A 20,895-nucleotide genomic window follows, 5' to 3' on the forward strand; every position below is an offset into this window, starting at 1 on the left:
GAACCAATCAGCAATCAGCGCGCGCGGGTCCTGGGCCGCGGAGCCGCGTCTCCGGTAGACTGAGACGACCTGAAGTCCGGGGCTCTGCGTGGTGGTAAGCGATGCGCCGGGGAGAGCGCCATAACGGTTGAAACTTGCCCCGAGGTTGGCAACTCCCAGGATAAGGAGTTGCAGCCCCAGTGGTGGGACCCTTACCTCCGAGGAACTGAATACCTAACGTCCAGCTAGGCCTTGAGTCCCGTTCTTTTCCGGCTCTAGAATCCCACCTGTTAGGACAGAAAGACACAGGGGTGGGGAATTGAAAGAATTGGTTAACTTGCGGGCTTCCCTTCAGGTGCTCCAAACATGTCTTTTTTCCTGAGCTTCTTGTTTCTTTCACACAGCCTCTGAAGAAGGTAGTGAGCGCTTGTTACTGTGGGGCGTGGGGCGTGGGGCGTGGGGCGTGGGGCGTAGGGGGTGGGGAGGGATTGGGCAGAAAACCAGTCATGGCTGGTAACCTAAGTGGCCCAGGTAGGACCATTCACCCTTCTGCCTTCATTCTGGTCTAGGTTTCCATCTCTTAATGGCCTTCTGGACTTAAACTCTCTTCTTTAAAAAAAAAAAAAAAATTTTTTTTTTATTGTGGTAAAAACACAAAATTTACCATTAAAAAATTGAGGTATAATTGGCATATGTTATATTAGTTTTAGGTGTACAGCATAATGATTCAATATTTGTATATATTGCAAAACGATCACCACAGTTAGTCTGGTTAACATCCATTACTATACATAGTTACAGAATTGTTTTTTTCTCCCCGTGGTGAGAAATTTTTATGTCTCCTCTCTTAGCAATTTGCAAATATGCAATACAGTATTATTAACTGTACTCACCATGCTGTACATTATATTCCCATGACTTACTTATTTTACATTTGTACCTTTCAACCCTCTTCACCCATTCTCCCCCACCCCTGCAATCTTTGGCAACCACCAATCTGTTCTCTGTATCTGTGAGCTTGGCTTTTTTGTTTTTATTTTTTTTTTAGGTTCCCCATATAAGTGAGATCATGTGGTACGTCTTTCTCTGTGTGACTTATTTCACCTCGCATAACACCCCCAAGGTCCATCCATATTGTTGCAAGTGACAAGATTTCATTCCTTTTTATGGCTGGATAAAATTTACCTATCCATTTGTTATCTGTTTATATTACACTTTCTTTATTCATCAGTTGATGGACGCTTAGGTTGTTTCCATATCTTAGCTATTGTAAATAATGCTGCAATGAACATGGGACTGCATGTTTCTTTTTGAATTAGTGTTTTTGTTTTCTTTGGATAAACACCCAGAAGTGGAATTGCTGGATCATATGGAAGTTCTGTTTTTACCTTTCTGAAGAACCTTCATTAATTTCCCATAGTGGCCACACCAATTTTCATTTTCACCAGCAGTGAACAGAGGATACCTTTTTTTCCCACATCCTGGCCAACACTTGTTTTTTCTTATCTTTTTGATAATTGCTGTTCTAACAGGTGTGAGGTGATATCTCATTGTGGATTTGATTTGCATTTACTTGATGGTGTTGAGTACCTTTTCACATAACTGTTGGCCATCTGTATGTCTTTGCAACAATATCTGTTTAGATCTTTTCATTTTTAAATAAGATTGCTTTTTGGCATTGAGTTGTATGAGTTTTTATGCATTTTGGGTAGTAACCTCCTATCAGTTATATGATTTGCAAATATTTTCTCACATTCAGTAGGTTGCCTTTTCATTTTCTTAATAGTTTCCTTTGCGGTACAGAGGCTTTATAGTTTGATATAGTCCTACTTGTTTATTTTTGCTTTTCTTGCCAAACCCCCCAAATCATTACCAAGACCCATGTCAAGGAGCTTACCACTTATGTTTTCTTCTAGGAGTCTTGCGGTTTTAAGTCTTACATTCAAGTCTTTTAACCATTTGGAGTTAATTTTTGTGTATGGTGTAAGATAGTGATCTGGTTTCATTCTGTCCAGTTTTCCCAACACCATTTATTGAGGAGACTGTCCTTTTCCCATCATATATTCTTGGCTCATTTGTCATAAATTATTTGACCATATATGTGGGGGTTTATTTCAGGGCTCTTTATTCTGTTTCGTTGATCTATGTGTAAAATTTACAATCTTAATCTCTTCTTTTTTATCCAATAAATATAACTTGTCAAATGCCCTCCATAAAACACTGCTTCCAAAAGCCTACTGAAAGCCTTCTGGTTGCCTATTTCAAACCAGATAAGTCTCTTCTTTACTTTTGCTTTGAGGTGGATCCCAGATACAGGGAAGTAACTGCCCATAGGAAATACTTCTTAAAGGTTTTTTTTTTTCCCCTAAATTTTAAAGGTTCCCATTATTTGACACGTCCTACCTTGGAAGTCTCATTTCTTCTTTGTCTTCTGCTCTAATCAGACCAGTTTCTTTTGCGTCTCACAAATTTTACATGCTCATACTTGCCTCCAATCTTGTTTCTAATGCCTTGAGAGCATCTCCACAGCAAATCTAGCCTTCACCTTTACAGCTTCTCATAATCATTATCATTCTAGGGAGTTAGTACTGTGTACTGAGCAAAGCCATTCGTTCTCACAGGTAAATTTCTTTGATCTCTATTGTGAATTCTGAAAGCACTTGCAGGCTTTGTTGTATAATTTATCACATCATAGCACTTCTAACTACCTGAAATCATATCAGGTATTTAGTTGTCCATTTGTTTATATTGTCTCTTTTCAGTGAAAATGTATGCTCCATGAGGACAGAGACTTTTTCACCTACACAGCTAGAGCCATAGTGTCTGACGAATGGCACACATTAAGATAATGTGTTGGATAAATGAATACAACTTAGAATTACATGGGTACTTTCTGTTACTTGATTTCATGTATATTACTATTTTTTCCAATGATAGTATGAGGTTCTTTAATTAGTATTAGGTCTTGGTATTAGATCTTTTAAGTTTGTATGCCATAGTATCCCTAAATATAGCACTATTGTTCTTTAGTAAATGATTCAAAATTGTAGTACCAACTGAGGATCTCAAAAGATTGACTTGTTCTCTTTACAGAAAGGTAGATTTAAGGATACAAATTGTGGGGAAAGGATAAATTTAAACCCTTAAGCGATTTTATTTATTTGTATTCTAATGCTACATTGAGCTGCACATTCAGCTAACTTGTTGAATATCTATATACACATACACACACAGACTTTCACATTTTGCATACTGATAATGTATTTTATTGGTTAGTATTCTACAAAGCAGGGAAAGTTCAATTTGCACTTAATTTCTAAATTAAGGTATATTTAAAACAAATATTTATATAATGTTAGAATAATTTTAAGCAAAAAAGCCAAAAATTGTTAATGACTTTATGGCTTTGTGAACTTAACTATATCTTTTGTATGTAGCAAGGAAGATGTTTAGTGTAAACATTTTTGGATATGGCGTAAGTTATTTAACCAGCTTTCTACTAGTTGACGTTCAGTGTTGGCTATTAACATTAATATTAATGTTAATTGCCAATACTGATATAGTTCTTTATATGCTAGGCACAGTTCTAAGAGCTTTACGTATATTAACTCATTTAATTGTCATAACAATCCTATAGAGTAAGTAATATTATCTTCATTTTACAGATAAGGAAACCAAGGCACAGACAGTTTAAGTGACTTGTCCAAGGTCATACAGCTTGTAAGTATTGAAGCCAGAATTTAAACCAAGACAGTCTGATTGAAGAGTTCACTCCCATAAAGTTTTTTTATAGATAATGTTGCAGTAAGCGTACCTGTGTAGACTTATGCAAATGTATCTATCTGTAGGATTATTCCTAGGAGTAGAATTTCTGGGTCAAAAGATAAATGCATTTAAAATTTTGATGGATATTGCTAATTATCCTACAAAGGGATTGGTCTACAAACAGTGCATGCCTTTTGTTCTACACTCTTGCCAATATTGTTTTTTATTAATTTTTTCATTATGGCTAATCTGAATGAAAAATAACTTGTTTAATTTGCATTTTTATGACTTATGAGTAAGGATAAGTGCATTTTTCTATATTCAAAAGGTAATTTTTTTAAAATTCCGCATTTGTGTTCTTTGCTCATTTCTATTAGATTGTTTTTATTGTTTGCCTTTTTATTGCAAATACCATACAGATGTGAAAAGCCCCACACAAAATAAATATAAAGTTTATAAATTGTTATAAGGTGAACACCTTTATCACCATGCAGATTAAGAAATAAAATTTTGATAATCACTTCGGAAGTCTCTCCATTTGACCCATCTGAATCAGAGCTCCCCATCTCCTTTTACCTCCTATCTCCCTCCCACCAAAAGTATTGGGTTGGCCAAAAGATTTGTTCGGTTTTTTCCCTACGATGTCCCTATAGCGCTTAGTTGTCTTTAACTTCATTTGAAACAATTTTGTTAGATTGTATTGTGACAGCTGTCATATCTACATGCATTTAAAAAAAAACTTAACAAAATTGGTGAATTTTTGTGTAGCCATTTTAATATTGAAGATGGAAGAAAAACAACATTTTTGCATATCATGCTTTATTATTTCAAGAAAGGTAAAAACGCAACTGAAACACAGAAAAAGATTTGTGCAGTGTATGGAGAAGGTGCTGTGACTGATTGAACATGTCAAAAGTGGTTTGTAAAGTTTCATGCTGGAGATTTCTCGCTGGACGATGTTTCACAGTCAGGTAGACCAGTTGAAGTTGATAGCAATCAAATTGAGACATTGAGAACAATCAACGTCATACCACGCAGGAGATAGATGACATACTCAAAATATCCAAATCAAGCGCTGAAAATAATTTGCACCAGCTTGATTATGTTAATTGCTTTGATGTTTGGGTTCCACATAAGTTAAACGAAAAAAACCTTCTTGACCGTATTTCCCCATGCGATTCCCTACTTAAACATAATGAAAACGTTCTATTTTTAAAACAAATTGTGACAGGTGATGAAAAGTGGATACTGTACAAAATGTGGAATGGAAGAGATGGTGGGGCAAGCTAAATGAACCACCACCAACCACACCAAAGGCTGGTCTTCATCCAGAGAAGGTGATGTTGTGTATTTGGTGGGATTGGAAGGGAGTCCTCTATTATGAGCTCCTTCCAGAAAACCAAACAATTAATTCCAGCAAGTACTGCTCCCAATTAGACCAACTGAAAGCAGCACTCGACAAGAAGTGTCCGGAATTAGTCAACAGAAAATGCATAACCTTCCATCAGGATAACACAAGACCGTATGTTTCTTTGATGACCAGGCAAAAACTGTTACAGCTTGGCTGGGAAGTTCAGATTCATCTGCCATATTCACCAGACATTGCACCTTCAGATTTCCATTTATTTCGGTCTTTACAAAATTCTCTTAATGGAAAAAATTTCAATTCCCTGGAAGACTGTAAAGGCACCTGGAACAGTTCTTTGCTCAAAAAGGTAAAAAGTTTTGGGAAGATGGAATTATGAAGTTGCCTGAAAAATGGCAGAAAGTAGTGGAACAAAAGGGTGAATATGTTGTTCAATAAAGTTCTGGGTAAAAGTGAAAAATGTGTCTTTTATTTTTACTTAAAAACCAAAGGAACTTTTTGGCCAACCCAATAATTAATAGCCTGACTTTTATAGTGATCACTTTTTTAGTTTTTTTTTTTCTTTTATGATTGGTTGGTTTTTTCTTATTAATTTGTGGGCACTCATTAGTCATTAAGGAAATTAGGTCTTGGGTGCCAAGTATATTACAAATTTCTTTCTTAAGTTTTTAGGTTTTAAATTTTAACTTTTTAATGATATCTTTGTCCATTTGGAATTTTAAAAATTTTATACAGTGATTTTACTTAGTTTTGTCTAGAAAGGCCTTTCCTAATCCAAGATCTAGAAAATGTTTTCTCCCTGTTCTTTTTTATGGTTTGGATTTTTTGAGGGATGGAGGAGTAGTATAAAGATTGAGACATATATCTAGGCTTATTTTTCCCCACAAATACTATGCATTTGTTAAAAAGAATGAGGGAGGTGTGTATGGGCCAAAATATACCTGAAAAAAAAAAGCAGTGTATATCATAGGTCTGTAAATGTGTGACTCTAGAAAGGCTTTGTATTGTGTTCCATTGTTCAATTGCCTGTCTATGTGCTGATTGAACACTATCATAATTAGTATTGTTTTTAAATAAGTTTAACGTGGTAAGGCAAGTCTTCCCATCTTAATCTTCATGAGGGTCTTGGCTGTTTTTGGTCATTTGCACGTCCATATAAATTAGAATTAGTTTGTCAAGTGCCACAAAAACAAACAAAAACTCTTAGAATTTTGAAATAAGATTGAATAGATCAACTTGGGAGGAATTTACATCTTTACAATATGGGGTCCTCCAATCTATGACATATCTACGTTTTTAAAAGCTCTCTGTTGATAAATCATAGATTAAGCAGTATAAAATTTAAGTTTCATATGAAAGAAGTATTTTTGGGGGGTGGGTTATTCTGGTTTGCATTTGGTGTTGTGGGATAGACATCCTCATTTTTTTTTTATTGCTCTGTCCACCTCCTTAAAGTTACCCAACATTGAATCTTATGCCATCAGACTGTACCACCGATCATTTCTCCTTGCAGCAGTTATCTAGCAGGATTATGTCAGGCTCCTTCATTCCTTGAAGATTTTTAGCTCCTCTCCTGCAATACTGTTGTAATTCTTGGTGATTTTAATATCCATATAGATGATCTCTCAAATAACCTGGCCTCTCTTTCTCTTGACCTCCTTTTCTCCAGTGGTTATATTCTCCATCTTATCTTAGCTACTCACTCCTCTGGTCATACCTGAGAGACTGTCATTCTTTCACTTTGTCTCTGTCTTCACCTATGCTGTTACACTGTAGAGGAAAACACATGTTCTACTTTCACTTTAAATTAATGACTACTAATCTCAAGTGGGCATTTAATGTTATCTAGTAATCCTACTTTTTATCCTCTTCCACTCTCTTATATATCTATTTTATACATTTTTTTGTTCTTAAATCTCCAATGCTTTTTCCCCATCTTCATTTATAGCTGATGACTTTAGTTACCATTTCATTAATAAAAGAGAAGCAATCCAAGTAGAACTTGCACAAGCTCCTACCAACACATTTATTCACCTACCTGTCTGTATCTGTGCCCCTAATATTCTGCCTACCTTCCCATTAAAATGGATGAACTGTATGTATATCTATCTTAGAACAACCCTTCTACTTGTGTATTAGATCTAATTCTTCTCTTTCCTCTCCTTTCTCTTCAGCATCAACAATGTTTGCTTCTCTTACTGTATCATATAAAGATGCTGTATTTCCTCCTAACTTAAAAAAAAAAAAGCAAAAAACTCCACCCCATATCTCACTACATCTGGTACCTCACTTCTCCTTCCCTTTAGAGAAAAAAATTCTTGAAAATGTTTTATATACTGGATATGTCCAATTCTTTGCCTTCTATTCTCTCTTGAGTCTACTTCAGTCAGGCTTTCACTTCCACCATTATCCTGAAACTACTTTTATGAAGGTTAACAATGACCTCCATTTTTGTATTTACTTAAATGAAATTGTGTGACAAGTTACTCCAAAACTTATGTAATAGGAGTGGGGCAGGCATGCAGCCATTGGGGCACAACTATTAGCATGGCGGTTAGAGGTCCTGCTCCAGCAATGGTCAGTCTTGCAGTGGTCCTCGCAGCAGAGAGTGCAGTATGAGGCGGACTGTGGGCTTCTCCCCAGACCCTCGGGCCTCAGGCTGGTGGGTGAGCAGGGGGGCCCAGGGACAGGCTAAGGGCTGTGTCCCACTGAGCTCCAGAGCCCTCGCCCTGGCCACCCACTGGCCGGGCCCAGGCCTTGAAGCAGCAGTGAACCTCTGCCCTACCCCTACCTCCTCGACCTAATGGTGGTGGCAGTCTCCATCCGTCGCAGTCCGAGGAACCTGGTTTGGATGGCCTGAGGAGCCTGAGGGCAGGTTGGGTCCTGGGTGCCTTGCTCCCTCAGTGATGATGGCTGGGCAGGGTCTGGGGACCTGGCCCTGAGGGCGCCGCCAGCTGAGATCTGTCTTTTCAGCCAGGCCTGGGCACTGGCGGGAGGGCCCAGACTGGGTGCAGGACGGACGCTCCTGGGCAGGATAACTGGCCTGCTCCTGGGCAGGATACACAGCCCCCACACAGGGGGGCAGGATAACCTCCTTCTCTTAGCCAGGGCCTGGACCTCAGAGGGTGAAAGTTGAGCCTTGGGACCTTGCCCTCTCTTGTCAGAACAGAGAATAACGTTTGTTTTGTTGGAGGTTTACGGGAACATCGTGACCTGACCGTAACCTGACCTCAAGAACGAAGGACCTGACTTGAAGAAGTCTAACCATGCCCATCCCTCACCTTTCCTATAAAAGGGCTTTGCTGAAACTTTTCAGGGAGTTCCGGGTTTTTAAGGATGAGCCACCAGTCTCCTTGCATGGCCCTGTAATAAACCTTTCTCTGCTCCAAACTCTGACGTTTTGGTATTGTTTGGCCTCACTGTGTGTCGGGCACACAGACTTGCATTCATTAACAGAGATGTAAAGCAACCATTTATTGTGCTCAGTGATTCTTGCATCAGGAGTTCAGACAGGACATAGCAGGGACAGCTTGTCTCTGCTCCACAATGTCTGGGTTATTATCTAGAAGACTCAGAGCCTGGGGGCTGAATCATCAGAAAATTTGTTCACATGCGTGTCTGATGGTTGATGCTAGCTTTTGGCTGGGAACCACAGTTCCTTTCAGTGTAGGCTTCTCCAAGTGGTCCCTTTATTTGTGCTAGTTTGGGCTTCCTTATAGCATGACTGGGTTGCAAGTGAGTATTCTGAGTGAGAGAGAGAGACAGATGTAAGCCTTTTATGACTTAGTCTTGGAAGTCATGTGACATCACTTTCATTGTATTTTATTCATATAAGTAGTCAGAAAGGCATACTCAGGTTCAAGGGGGGGGGGTAAAGAGGCTGCCTCTAGTTGGGGAGTGACAACCTGAAATATTGCTGACTATTTTTGGAAAATACAGTCCCTTATCCATATTGCCAGGTAAATTGTCAATTCTCTGTTTTTGTCTTATTTGACCTATCACTAGTAGTTGATAGTTCATCACTCCTTCCTTGAACACTGATCTTGGATTTCAGGATATCATACTCTTTTTTTCCTTTTACCTTATGTGTCACTCCTTCTCAGACTATTTAGGTCACTCCTTCTCAGACTATTTCCTCATCTCTTCAGTCTCTCCAGGTCTGGAACTCTTCTCATTTCTATCTGTACACTCTTCCTTTTCTGATCTCACCTAGCCTCATGGCTTTAAATATCTGTATGGGGGTGACTCTCAAATTCTAGCTCGAAACTTTCCCATGAACTGCAAACATGTATATCCAGTTGCCTAAATAGCAGCTCCACTAATAGACACCTTAAATTTAGCACGTCCTGAACTGGATTCTTAATCAGCATCACCTCATGCCTTGCTGAATCTGTTTCTTCTGTCATCTTTCCCATCTCAGTAACTGGCAACTCCATCTTTCCAATTGCTTAGGCCCAAACTTTTAAAATAATAATTGATTCATCTCTTTCTTTGACACTCTATAAACAGACGGTTAGGAAATCCTTTTGGCTCTATCTTGGAAATATATTTAGAATTGGACATTTTGTACTCTCTCAATATTATCCTGGTCCCCATCTTACTTGGATCATTGCAGTAACTTTCTAACTGGTTTTCCTACTTCTCTCCTTACTGGCTGTAGTTATCCAGAGTTATAATGTTAAAATACAATTCAAATCATGTCATCCCTCTGTTCAAAACCCTCTAATCACTTAACATCCCAGCCTATGTCGCTAAAATGACTTGCAAAGCCCACATGATCTCATCCTTATTATCTCTCTGACTTCATCTTGTATTCTCTGCTTTACTCTGCTCTAATCACCGTGGCTACTGTACTGCTTTAGGACACAGCAGTCATGTTCCTTTCCCAAGGCCTTTGTACTTACATTTCCCTCTGCCTGGAGCCTCTTTCCCTAAATATCCTCATGTCTTACTTCCTTCTCTCCTTCATGTTTTTGCTAAGTTGTCAACCTCTCATTGACCTTATATGACCACCTTATGTAAAATTACATTGCCCCTGTCTGAGCACTCCCTGTGTTTCTTCCTTGTCTTGCTTTTCTTCATTGTACTTACAAATTATTTGATATGCAACATTATATTTTTTAAATCTTTTTATTTTATTTATAGCTTCTTTATATTTGTTTTAATCTTTTTAGTTTATTCTGTTTTCCTCACCTAGAATGTAAGCTCCATGGTTGGAGGAATTTTTGCATATTTTCTTCACTGTTACATCGTTAGCGCCTAGGTGAGTATCTGACAGGTAATGGGTATTCAACAAATATTATTAAATGACTATTTTTTACTTCAGTTTTTCTTACAAGGCTAAGAAAATCACAAGGCACATGTCAGTGAATCAGCAACATCTAGATCCAGATAGTACTACAGATGTGGAAGATGTTACACATGCTGAAGAAGAACTTATTAAAAAATGTGAAGAAATGTGGAAAGATATGGAAGAAGTAAGTATCAAGACATAAAAGTGATATCCCTATTACTTACTATTACTTACTATATCCCAATTACTTACTACTTTAAGAAACTTTATACTAGGTGAGCTGTAGAAAGAGAAAAAATTATGGCAGTCCCTACCCTGAAGGAGATTATCATCTAATGGAGGCAATAACAAATTTTATTAGAAGTGTGGTGGTAAAGTTCAAAGAGGATACGTAGGAGGAGTACTAAGCCTAGACTGAAGGGGCCAAATATAGCTTTCTTAAAGAGGAAATAACTGAGTTCATTTTTTTTTCCGCCATTTTTCACAGAATGTTTATTGAGCATCTGTTATTACCACTAGAAAGAATTCACATTTATTGAATGCTTACCATGTGTCAGGCCCTACATTATTTCTTGCTGTGCAAAAATTATTTATTTATTTATTTATTTTATTAGTTTCTGCTTTATAACAAAGTGAATCCGTCATACATATACATCTGTTCCCCCATCCCTTCCCTCTTGCGTCTCCCTCCCTCCCACCCTCCCTATCCCACCCCTCCAGGCGGTCACAAAGTACCAAGCTGATCTCCCTGTGCTATGCGGCTGCTTCCCACTAGCTATCTACTTTACGTTTGGTAGTGTATATATGTCCATGCCGCTCTTTCACTTTGTCACAGCTTACCCTTCCCCCTCCCCATATCCTCAAGTCCATTCTCTAGTAGGTCTGTTTCTTTATTCCTGTCTTACCCCTATGTTCTTCATGACATTTTTTTTCTTAAATTCCATATATAGGTGTCAGCATACAATATTTGTCTTTCTCTTTCTGAGTTACTTCACTCTGTATGACAGACTCTAGGTCCATCCACCTCATTACAAATAGCTCAATTTCGTTTCTTTTTATGGCTGAGTAATATTCCATTGTATATATGTGCCACATCTTCTTTATCCATTCATCCGATGATGGACACTTAGGTTGTTTCCATCTCTGGGCAATGTGAATAGAGCTGCAATGAACATTTTGGTACATGTCTCTTTTTGAATTATGGTTTTCTCAGGGTATATGCCTAGTAGTGGGATTGCTGGGTCATATGGTAGTTCTATTTGTAGTTTTTTAAGGAACCTCCATACTGTTCTCCATAGCGGCTGTACCAATTCACATTCCCACCAGCAGTGCAAGAGTGTTCCCTTTTCTCCACACCCTCTCCAGCATTTATTGTTTCTAGATTTCTTGATGATGGCCATTCTGACTGGTGTGAGATGATATCTCATTGTAGTTTTGATTTGCATTTCTCTAATGATTAATGATGTTGAGCATTCTTTCATGTGTTTGTTGGCAGTCTGTATATCTTCTTTGGAGAAATGCCTATTTAAGTCTTCTGCCCATTTTTGGATTGGATTGTTTGTTTTCTTGCTATTGAGCTGCATGAGCTGCTTATAAATTTTGGAGATTAATCCTTTGTCAGTTGCTTCATTTGCAAATATTTTCTACCATTCTGAGGGTTGTCTTTTGGTCTTGTTTATGGTTTCCTTTGCTGTGCAAAAGCTTTGAAGTTTCATTAGGTCCCATTTGTTTATCTTTGTTTTTATTTCCATTTCTCTAGGAGGTGGGTCCAAAAGGATCTTGCTGTGATTTATGTCATAGAGTGTTCTGCCTATGTTTTCCTCTAAGAGTTTGATAGTGTCTGGCCTTACTTTTAGGTCTTTAATCCATTTTGAGCTTATTTTTGTGTATGGTGTTAGGGAATGATCTAATCTCATACTTTTACATGTCCCTGTCCAGTTTTCCCAGCACCGCTTATTGAAGAGGCTGTCCTTTCTCCACTGTACATTCCTGCCTCCTTTATCAAAGATAAGTTGACCATATGTGCGTGGGTTTATCTCTGGGCTTTCCATCCTGTTCCATTGATCTATCTTTCTGTTTTTGTGCCAGTACCACACTGTCTTGATTACTGTAGCTTTGTAGTATAGTCTGAAGTCAGGGAGCCTGATTCCTCCAGCTCCATTTTTCGTTCTCAAGATTGCTTTGGCTATTCAGGGTCTTTTGTTTTTCCAAACAAATTTTGAAATTTTTGTTCTAGTTCTGTGAAAAATGCCAGTGGTAGTTTGATAGGGATTGCATTGAATCTGTAGATTGCTTTGGGTAGTAGAGTCATTTTCACAATATTGATTCTTCCAATCCAGGAGCATGGTATATCTCTCCATCTATTTGTATCACCTTTAATTTCTTTCATCAGTGTCTTATAATTTTCTGCACACAGGTCTGTTGTCTCCTTAGGTAGGTTTATTCCTAGATATTTTATTCTTTTTGTTGCAATGGTAAATGGGAGTGTTTTCTTGATTTCACTTTCAGATTTTTCATCATTAGTGTACAGGAATGCCAGAGATTTCTGTGCATTAATTTTGTATCCTGCTACTTTACCAAATTCATTGATTAGCTCTAGTAGTTTTCTGGTAGCATCTTTAGGATTCTCTATGTATAGTATCATGTCATCTGCAAACAGTGACAGCTTTACTTCTTCTTTTCCGATTTGGATTCCTTTTATTTCCTTTTCTTCTCTGATTGCTGTGGCTAAAACTTCCAAAACTAAGTTGAATAAGAGTGGTGAGAGTGGGCAGCCTTGTCTTGTTCCTGATCTTAGTGGAAATGGTTTCAGTTTTTCACCATTGAGGATGATGTTGGCTGTGGGTTTGTCATATATGGCCTTTATTATGTTGAGGAAAGTTCCCTCTATGCCTACTTTCTGCAGGGTTTTTATCATAAATGGGTGTTGAATTTTGTTGAAAGCTTTCTCTGCATCTATTGAGATGATCATATGGTTTTTCTCCTTCAACTTGTTAATATGGTGTATCACGTTGATTGATTTGCGTATATTGAAGAATCCTTGCATTCCTGGAATAAACCCCACTTGATCATGGTGTATGATCCTTTTAATGTGCTGCTGGATTCTGTTTGCTAGTATTTTGTTGAGGATTTTTGCATCTATGTTCATCAGTGATATTGGCCTGTAGTTTTCTTTCTTTGTGACATCCTTGCCTGGTTTTGGTATCAAGGTGATGGTGGCTTCGTAGAATGAGTTTGGGAGTGCTCCTCCCTCTGCTATATTTTGGAAGAGTTTGAGAAGGATAGGTGTTAGCTCTTCTCTAAATGTTTGATAGAATTCACCTGTGAAGCCATCTGGTCCTGGGCTTTTGTTTGTTGGAAGATTTTTAATCACAGTTTCAATTTCAGTGCTTGTGATTGGTCTATTCATATGTTCTATTTCTTCCTGAGTCAGTCTTGGCAGGTTGTGCATTTCTAAGAATTTGTCCATTTCTTCCAGGTTGTCCATTTTATTGGCATAGAGTTGCTTGTAAAATCTCTCATGATCTTTTGTATTTCTGCAGTGTCAGTTGTTACTTCTCCTTTTTCATTTCTAATTCTATTGATTTGAGTCTTCTCCCTTCTTTTCTTGATGAGTCTGGCTAATGGTTTATCAATTTTGTTTATCTTCTCAAAGAACCAGCTTTTAGTTTGGTTGATCTTTCCTATCGTTTCCTTCATTTCTTTTTATTTCTGATCTGATCTTTATGATTTCTTTCCTTCTGCTAACTTTGGGGGTTTTTTGTTCTTCTTTCTCTAATTGCTTTAGGTGCAGGGTCAGGTTGTTTACTCGAAATGTTTCCTGTTTCTTAAGGTGGGATTGTATTGCTATAAACTTCCCCCTTAGAACTGCTTTTGCTGCGTCCCATAGGTTTTGGGTCGTCGGGTCTCCACTGTCATTTGTTTCTAGGTATTTTTTAATTTCCTCTTTGATTTCTTCAGTGATCACTTCGTTATTGAGTAGTGTATTGTTTAGCCTCCATGTGTTTGTATTTTTTACAGATCTTTTCCTGTAATTGATGTCTAGTCTCATAGCATTGTGGTCAGAAAAGATATTTGATACAATTTCAATTTTCTTAAATTTACCAAGGCTTGATTTGTGACCCAAGATATGATCTATCCTGGAGAATGTTCCATGAGCACTTGAGAAAAATGTGTATTCTGTTGGTTTTGGATGGAATGTCCTATAAATATCAATTAAGTCCATCTTGTTTAATGTATCATTTAAAGCTTGTGTTTCCTTATTTATTTTCATTTTGGATGATCTGTCCATTGGTGAAAGTGGGGTGTTAAAGTCCCCTACTATGAGTGTGTTACTGTCGATTTCCCCTTTTATGGCTGTTAGTATTTGCCTTATGTATTGAGGTGCTCCTATGTTGGGTGCATAAATATTTACAATTGTTATATCTTCTTCTTGGATCGATCCCTTGATCATTATGTAGTGTCCTTCTTTGTCTCTTCTAATAGTCTTTATTTTAAAGTCTATTTTGTCTTGATATAAGAATTGCTACTCCAGCTTTCTTTTGATTTCTATTTGCATGGAATATCTTTTTCCATCCCCTTACTTTCAATCTGTATGTGTCTCTAGGTCTGAAGTGGGTCTCTTTTTTTTTTTTTTTTGTGGTACGCGGGCCCTCTCACTGCTGCGGCCTCTCCCATTGCAGAGCACAGGCTCCGGACGCGCAGGCCCAGCGGCCACGGCCCACGGGCCCGGCCGCTCCACGGCATGCGGGATCCTCCCGGACCGGGGCACGAACCGGTGTGCTCTGCATTGGCAGGCGGACTCTCAACCACTGCGCCACCAGGGAAGCCCTGAAGTGGGTCTCTTGTAGACAGCATATATATGGGTCTTGTTTTTGTATCCATTCAGCCAATCTGTGTCTTTTGGTGGGATTTAGTCCATTTACATTTAAGGTAATTATTGATATGTATGTTCCTATTCCCATTTCCTTAATTGTTTTGGGTTCATTATTGTAGGTATTTTCCTTCTGTTGTGTTTCTTGCCTAGAGAAGTTCCTTTAGCATTTGTTGTAAAGCTGGTTTGGTGGTGCTGAACTCTCCCAGCTTTTGCTTGTCTGTAAAGGTTTTAATTTCTCCATCAAATTTGAATGAGATCCTTGCTGGCTAGAATAGTCTTGGTTGCAGGTTCTTCTCCTTCATCACTTTAATTATGTCCTGCCACTCCCTTCTGGCTTGTAGAGTTTCTGCTGAGAGATCAGCTGTTAACCTGATGGGGATTCCCTTGTGTGTTATTTGTTGTTTTTCCCTTGCTGCTTTTAATATGATTTCTTTGTGTTTAATTTTTGACAGTTTGATTAATATGTGTCTTGGCGTATTTCTCCTTGGATTTATTCTGTATGGGACTCTCTGTGCCTCCTGGACTTGATTAACTATTTCCTTTCCTATATTAGGGAAGTTTTCAACTATATAATCTCTTCAAATATTTTCTCAGTCCCTTTCTTTTTCTCTTCTTTTTCTGGAACCCCTATAATTTGAATGTTGGTGGGTTTAATGTTGTCCCAGAGGTCTCTGAGACTGTCCTCTGTTCTTTTCATTCTTTTTTCTTTATTTTGCTCTGCAGCAGTTATTTCCACTATTTTATCTTCCACCTCACTTATCCGTTCTTCTGCCTCAGTTATTCTGCTATTGATCCCATCTAGAGTACTTTTCATTTCATGTATTGTGTTTTTAATCGATGCTTGATTCATCTTTAGTTCTTCTAGGTCCTTGTTAACTGTTTCTTGCATTTTGTCTATTCTATTTCCAAGATTTTGCATCTTGGAAATAGCATCTTGGATCATCTTTACTATCATTATTCTGAATTCTTTGTCAGGTAGACTGCCTATTTCCTCTTCATTTGTTAGGTCTGGTATGTTTTTATCTTGCTCCTTCTCCTGCTGTGTGTTTTTCTGTCTTCTCATTTTGCTTATCTTGCTGTGTTTGGGGTCTCCTTTTTGCAGGCTGCAGGTTCGTAGTTCCTGTTGTTTTTGGTGTCTGTCCCCAGTGGCTAAGGTTGGTTCAGTGGGTTGTGTAGGCTTCCTGGTGGCGGGGAATAGTGCCTGTGTTCTGGTGGATGAGGCTGGATCTTGTCTTTCTGGTGGACAGGTCCACGTCTGGTGGTGTATTTTGGGGTGTCTGTGGACCTTTTGTGATTTTCGGCCACCTCTCTGCTAATGGGTGGGGTTGTGTTCCTGTCTTGCTAGTTGTTTGGCAAAGGGTGTCCAGCACTGTAGCTTGCTGGTCGTTGAGTGAAGCTGGGTGCTGGTGTTGAGATGGAGATCTCTGGAAGATTTTCGCCGTTTGATATTATGTGGAGCTGGGAGGTCTCTTGTGGACCAGTGTCCTGAAGTTGGCTCTCCCACCTCAGAGGCACAGCACTGACTCCTGGCTCCTCAATTTGGGATGATTCATTGTCTATTCATGTATTCCACAGATGCAGGGTACATCATGATTGTGGAGCTTTAATCCGCTGCTTCTGAGGCTGCTGGGAGAGATTTCCCTTTCTCTTCTTTGTTCTCACAGCTCCTGGGTCTCAGCTTTGGATTTGGCCCCACCTCTCCTTGTAGTTCGCCGGAGGGCGTCTGTTCTTCGCTCAGACAGGACAGGGTTAAAGGAGCAGCTGCTTCGGGGACTCTGGCTCACTCATGTTGTGGGGGCAGGGAGGGGCACGGAGTGCGGGTGGAGCCTGCAGCAGCAGAGGCCGGCGTGACGTTGCACCAGCCCGAGGCGCGCCATGCGTTCTCCCAGGGAAGCCGTCCCTGGATCCCGGGACCCCGGCAGTGACCGGCTGCACAGGCTTCCCGGAAGGGGGGTGTGGACAGTGACCTGCGCTCGCACACAGGCCTCGCGGCGGTGGCAGCAGCCCCTGCGCCCTATGCCCGTCTCTGGGGTCCGCGCTTTCAGCCACGGCTCGCGCCCGTCTCTGGAGCTCCTCCAAGCAGCGCTCTTAATCCCCTCTCCTCGCGCACCAGGAAACAAAGAGGGAAGAAAAAGTCTCTTGCCTCTTCGGCAGGTCCAAACTTCTTCCCGGACTCCCTCCCGGCTAGCTGTGGTGCATTAGCCCCTTGAGGCTGTGTTCACACCGCCAACCCCAGTCCTCTCCCTGCGCTCCGACTGAAGCCCGAGCCTCAGCTCCCAGCGCTGCCCGCCCCTGCGGGTGAGCAGACAAGCCTCTCGGGCTGGTGAGTGCCGGTTGGCACCGATCCTCTGTGTGGGAATCTCTCTGCTTTGCCCTACCCAGGTACGTGGGGAGTTTCTTGCCTTTTGGGAGGTCTGAGGTCTTCTGCCAGCGTACAGTAGGTGTTCTGTAGGAGTTGTTCCACGTGTAGCTGTATTTCTGGTGTATCTGTGGCTAGGAAGGTGATCTCCGTGTCTTACTCTTCCACCATCTTCCCCAGAAGTCTCCCTGAGTTCATTTCTAAAGAATAAATAGGCGTTAGCCTGTGAAAGTTGAAGAGGTATACAAAGCAGAAAGAACAAAATATATAAGTGTTGGGAGATTTTAGAGAACTCTAAGTAGAATAGTATGACATGTAAATTAGGAGAAGAAGGATATGTAGAGTGAGACTGGAGAGGTAATTAGGGGCAACACATGAAGGATTTTGTTGAATGTATATTATGGGGAATGATTAAAGGATTATAAACATGAAGTGACCTGATGAGATATCTTGATTGAGAAAATAACTGGTGGTTTTGAAGACGATGGAATGCAGAAGAGTGAGACTATACAAAGAAAGAATATTTAGGAGTCTCTAGTAGTAGTCCTGTAAGAAGTACTGAAGCCTAAGTCTTGTCATTGCAAATAGAAAAATGGATTCAAGAGATGCTAAGAAGTTTGGACTAAAAGGACCTGGAGGTTAATTGTTGTGAAATGGGGAGGGAGAATTACAGATAGTTTCAGGTTCCTGATTTGGGCCATTGAGTGGTTGGTGAGGTTATTTCCCAAGATAGAGAATATAAAGGGGGAGAACACATACTTACAGAGTTTAAGTGAAAATATGAATTAATTTAGAAAATGTTGTGTTTGAACTGTATGTACATTTTCTGAGTTACTGGGGTAGAATCACTTCTGGTGCACTATAGTATGCTGGTAAAACTTTGTTTTACTTAAAATAGTGTAATGTATAATATAGGCCACAGACATTTTTTTACATCCTATTCTTCCCAGTAAGGTTACAGATTAAGGCAGGTTAGTGGGGTTTTTTTTCTTTAAAAAAAAATTTTTTTTAACATATATCCTTGGTACTCTGTATCATTACTGTATTTTCAAGATAATTTTTATTGATTTTGAAATTTTTTCAATATAGAAATTTGAATAAAAAACTCAAATTTTCTTTTGATGGAAAAATACTGCACCTAGAAATAAGCACAAATAAAATTTAAATTGCCCATTTTTTTACTCAGATATAATCACTATTAACAATTAAGGATTTTTTAAAAATTTTATTGAGTTATTTTTTCTGCTTTATAACAAATTTAATCAGTTATACATATACATATGTTCCCATATCCCCTCCCTTTTGCGTCTCCCTCCCACCCTCCCTATCCCACCCCTCCAGGCGGTCACAAAGCACCGAGCTGATCTCCCTGTGCTATGTGGCTGCTTCCCACTAGCTATCTACCTTACGTTTGGTAGTGTATATATGTCCATGCCGCTCTTTCACTTTGTCACAGCTTACCCTTCCCCCTCCCCATATCCTCAAGTCCATTCTCTAGTAGGTCTGTTTCTTTATTCCTGTCTTACCCCTATGTTCTTCATGACATTTTTTTTCTTAAATTCCATATATATGTGTCAGCATACAATATTTGTCTTTCTCTTTCTGAGTTACTTCACTCTGTATGACAGACTCTAGGTCCATCCACCTCATTACAAATAGCTCAATTTCGTTTCTTTTTATGGCTGAGTAATATTCCATTGTATATATGTGCCACATCTTCTTTATCCATTCATCCAATGATGGACACCTAGGTTGCTTCCATGTCCTGGCTATTGTAAATAAGGCTGCTATGAACATTTTGGTACATGACTCTTTTTGAATTATGGTTTTCTCAGGGTATATGCCCAGTAGTGGGATTGCTGGGTCATATGGTAGTTCTATTTGTAGTTTTTTAAGGAACCTCCATACTGTTCTCCATAGCGGCTGTACCAATTCACATTCCCACCAGCAGTGCAAGAGTGTTCCCTTTTCTCCACACCCTCTCCAGCATTTATTGTTTCTAGATTTTTTGATGATGGCCATTCTGACTGATGTGAGGTGATACCTCATTGTAGTTTTGATTTGCATTTCTCTAATGAGTAAAGATGTTGAGCATCCTTTCATGTGTTTGTTGGCAGTCTGTATATCTTCTGTGGAGAAATGTCTATTTAAGTCTTCTGCCCATTCTTGGATTGGGTTGTTTGTTTTTTTGTTATTGAGCTGCATGAGCTGCTTATAAATTTTGGAGATAATCCTTTGTCAGTTGCTTCATTTGCAAATATTTTCTCCCATTCTGAGGGTTGTCTTTTGGTCTTGTTTATGGTTTCCTTTGCTGTGCAAAAGCTTTGAAGTTTCATTAGGTCCCATGTGTTTATTTTTGTCTTTATTTCCATTTCTCTAGGAGGTGGGTCCAAAAGGATCTTGCTGTGATTTATGTCATAGAGTGTTCTGCCTATGTTTTCCTCTAAGAGTTTGATAGTGTCTGGCCTTACATTTAGGTCTTTAATCCATTTTGAGCTTATTTTTGTGTATGGTGTTAGGGAGTGACCTAAACTCATACTTTTACATGTCCCTGTCCAGTTTTCCCAGCACCACTTATTGAAGAGACTGTCCTTTCTCCACTGTACATTCCTGCCTCCTTTATCAAAGATAAGTTGACCATATGTGCGTGGGTTTATCTCTGGGCTTTCTATCCTGTTCCATTGATCTATCTTTCTGTTTTTGTGCCAGTACCATACTGTCTTGATTACTGTAGCTTTGTAGTATAGTCTGAAGTCAGGGAGCCTGATTCCTCCAGCTCCATTTTTCGTTCTAAAGATTGCTTTGGCAATCTTTAGTGGGCTTTTTTTCTTTAAAAAAAAATTTTTTTTTAACATATATCCTTGGTACTCTGTATCATTACTGTATTTTCAAGATAATTTGTATTGCTTTTGAAATTTTTTCAATATAGAAATTTGAATAAAAACTGAAATTTTCTTTTGATGGAAAAATACTGCACCTAGAAATAAGCACAAATAAAATTTAAATTGCCCATTTTTTTACTCAGATATAATCACTATTAACAATTATGGATTTTTTTTAATGGCATAGTAGCAATGTCTCCTGATGGCTTTATTTTCTTATGATCTTAACTATCTTCTTACCTCTTTTGTTATCTTTCTGTAATGTTTTCCCCCTTGTTCTTTTATTTCCCATTTTTCCATTATCTAGTTTCTAATTCACCCTAGCTACTAATTTTTGTTTTTGTTTTTCCTATGCTCATCTTTTCATTCTGTGTT

The 20,895-nt window shown here is 39.0% G+C and overlaps 1 protein-coding gene across 1 annotated transcript in view; it reads left to right on the forward strand.

The window, feature by feature from the left end:
• The first annotated feature begins 8 nt into the window (after nt 1-8).
• CENPK (centromere protein K) overlaps nt 9-20,895 on the forward strand; it is a 46,713-nt gene continuing 25,826 nt past the window's right edge. Inside the window, exons 1-3 of the mRNA XM_082620482.1 lie at nt 9-94; nt 3,645-3,699; nt 10,437-10,587. Coding sequence (XP_082476608.1) covers nt 10,471-10,587 — 117 coding nt within the window. The 5' untranslated portion in view covers nt 9-94; nt 3,645-3,699; nt 10,437-10,470. The remainder of the gene's footprint in view (nt 95-3,644; nt 3,700-10,436; nt 10,588-20,895) is intronic.

Source organism: Mesoplodon mirus (assembly GCF_964341445.2).
Source record: "Mesoplodon mirus genome assembly, chromosome: 5".
Classification (NCBI taxonomy): domain Eukaryota; kingdom Metazoa; phylum Chordata; class Mammalia; order Artiodactyla; family Ziphiidae; genus Mesoplodon; species Mesoplodon mirus.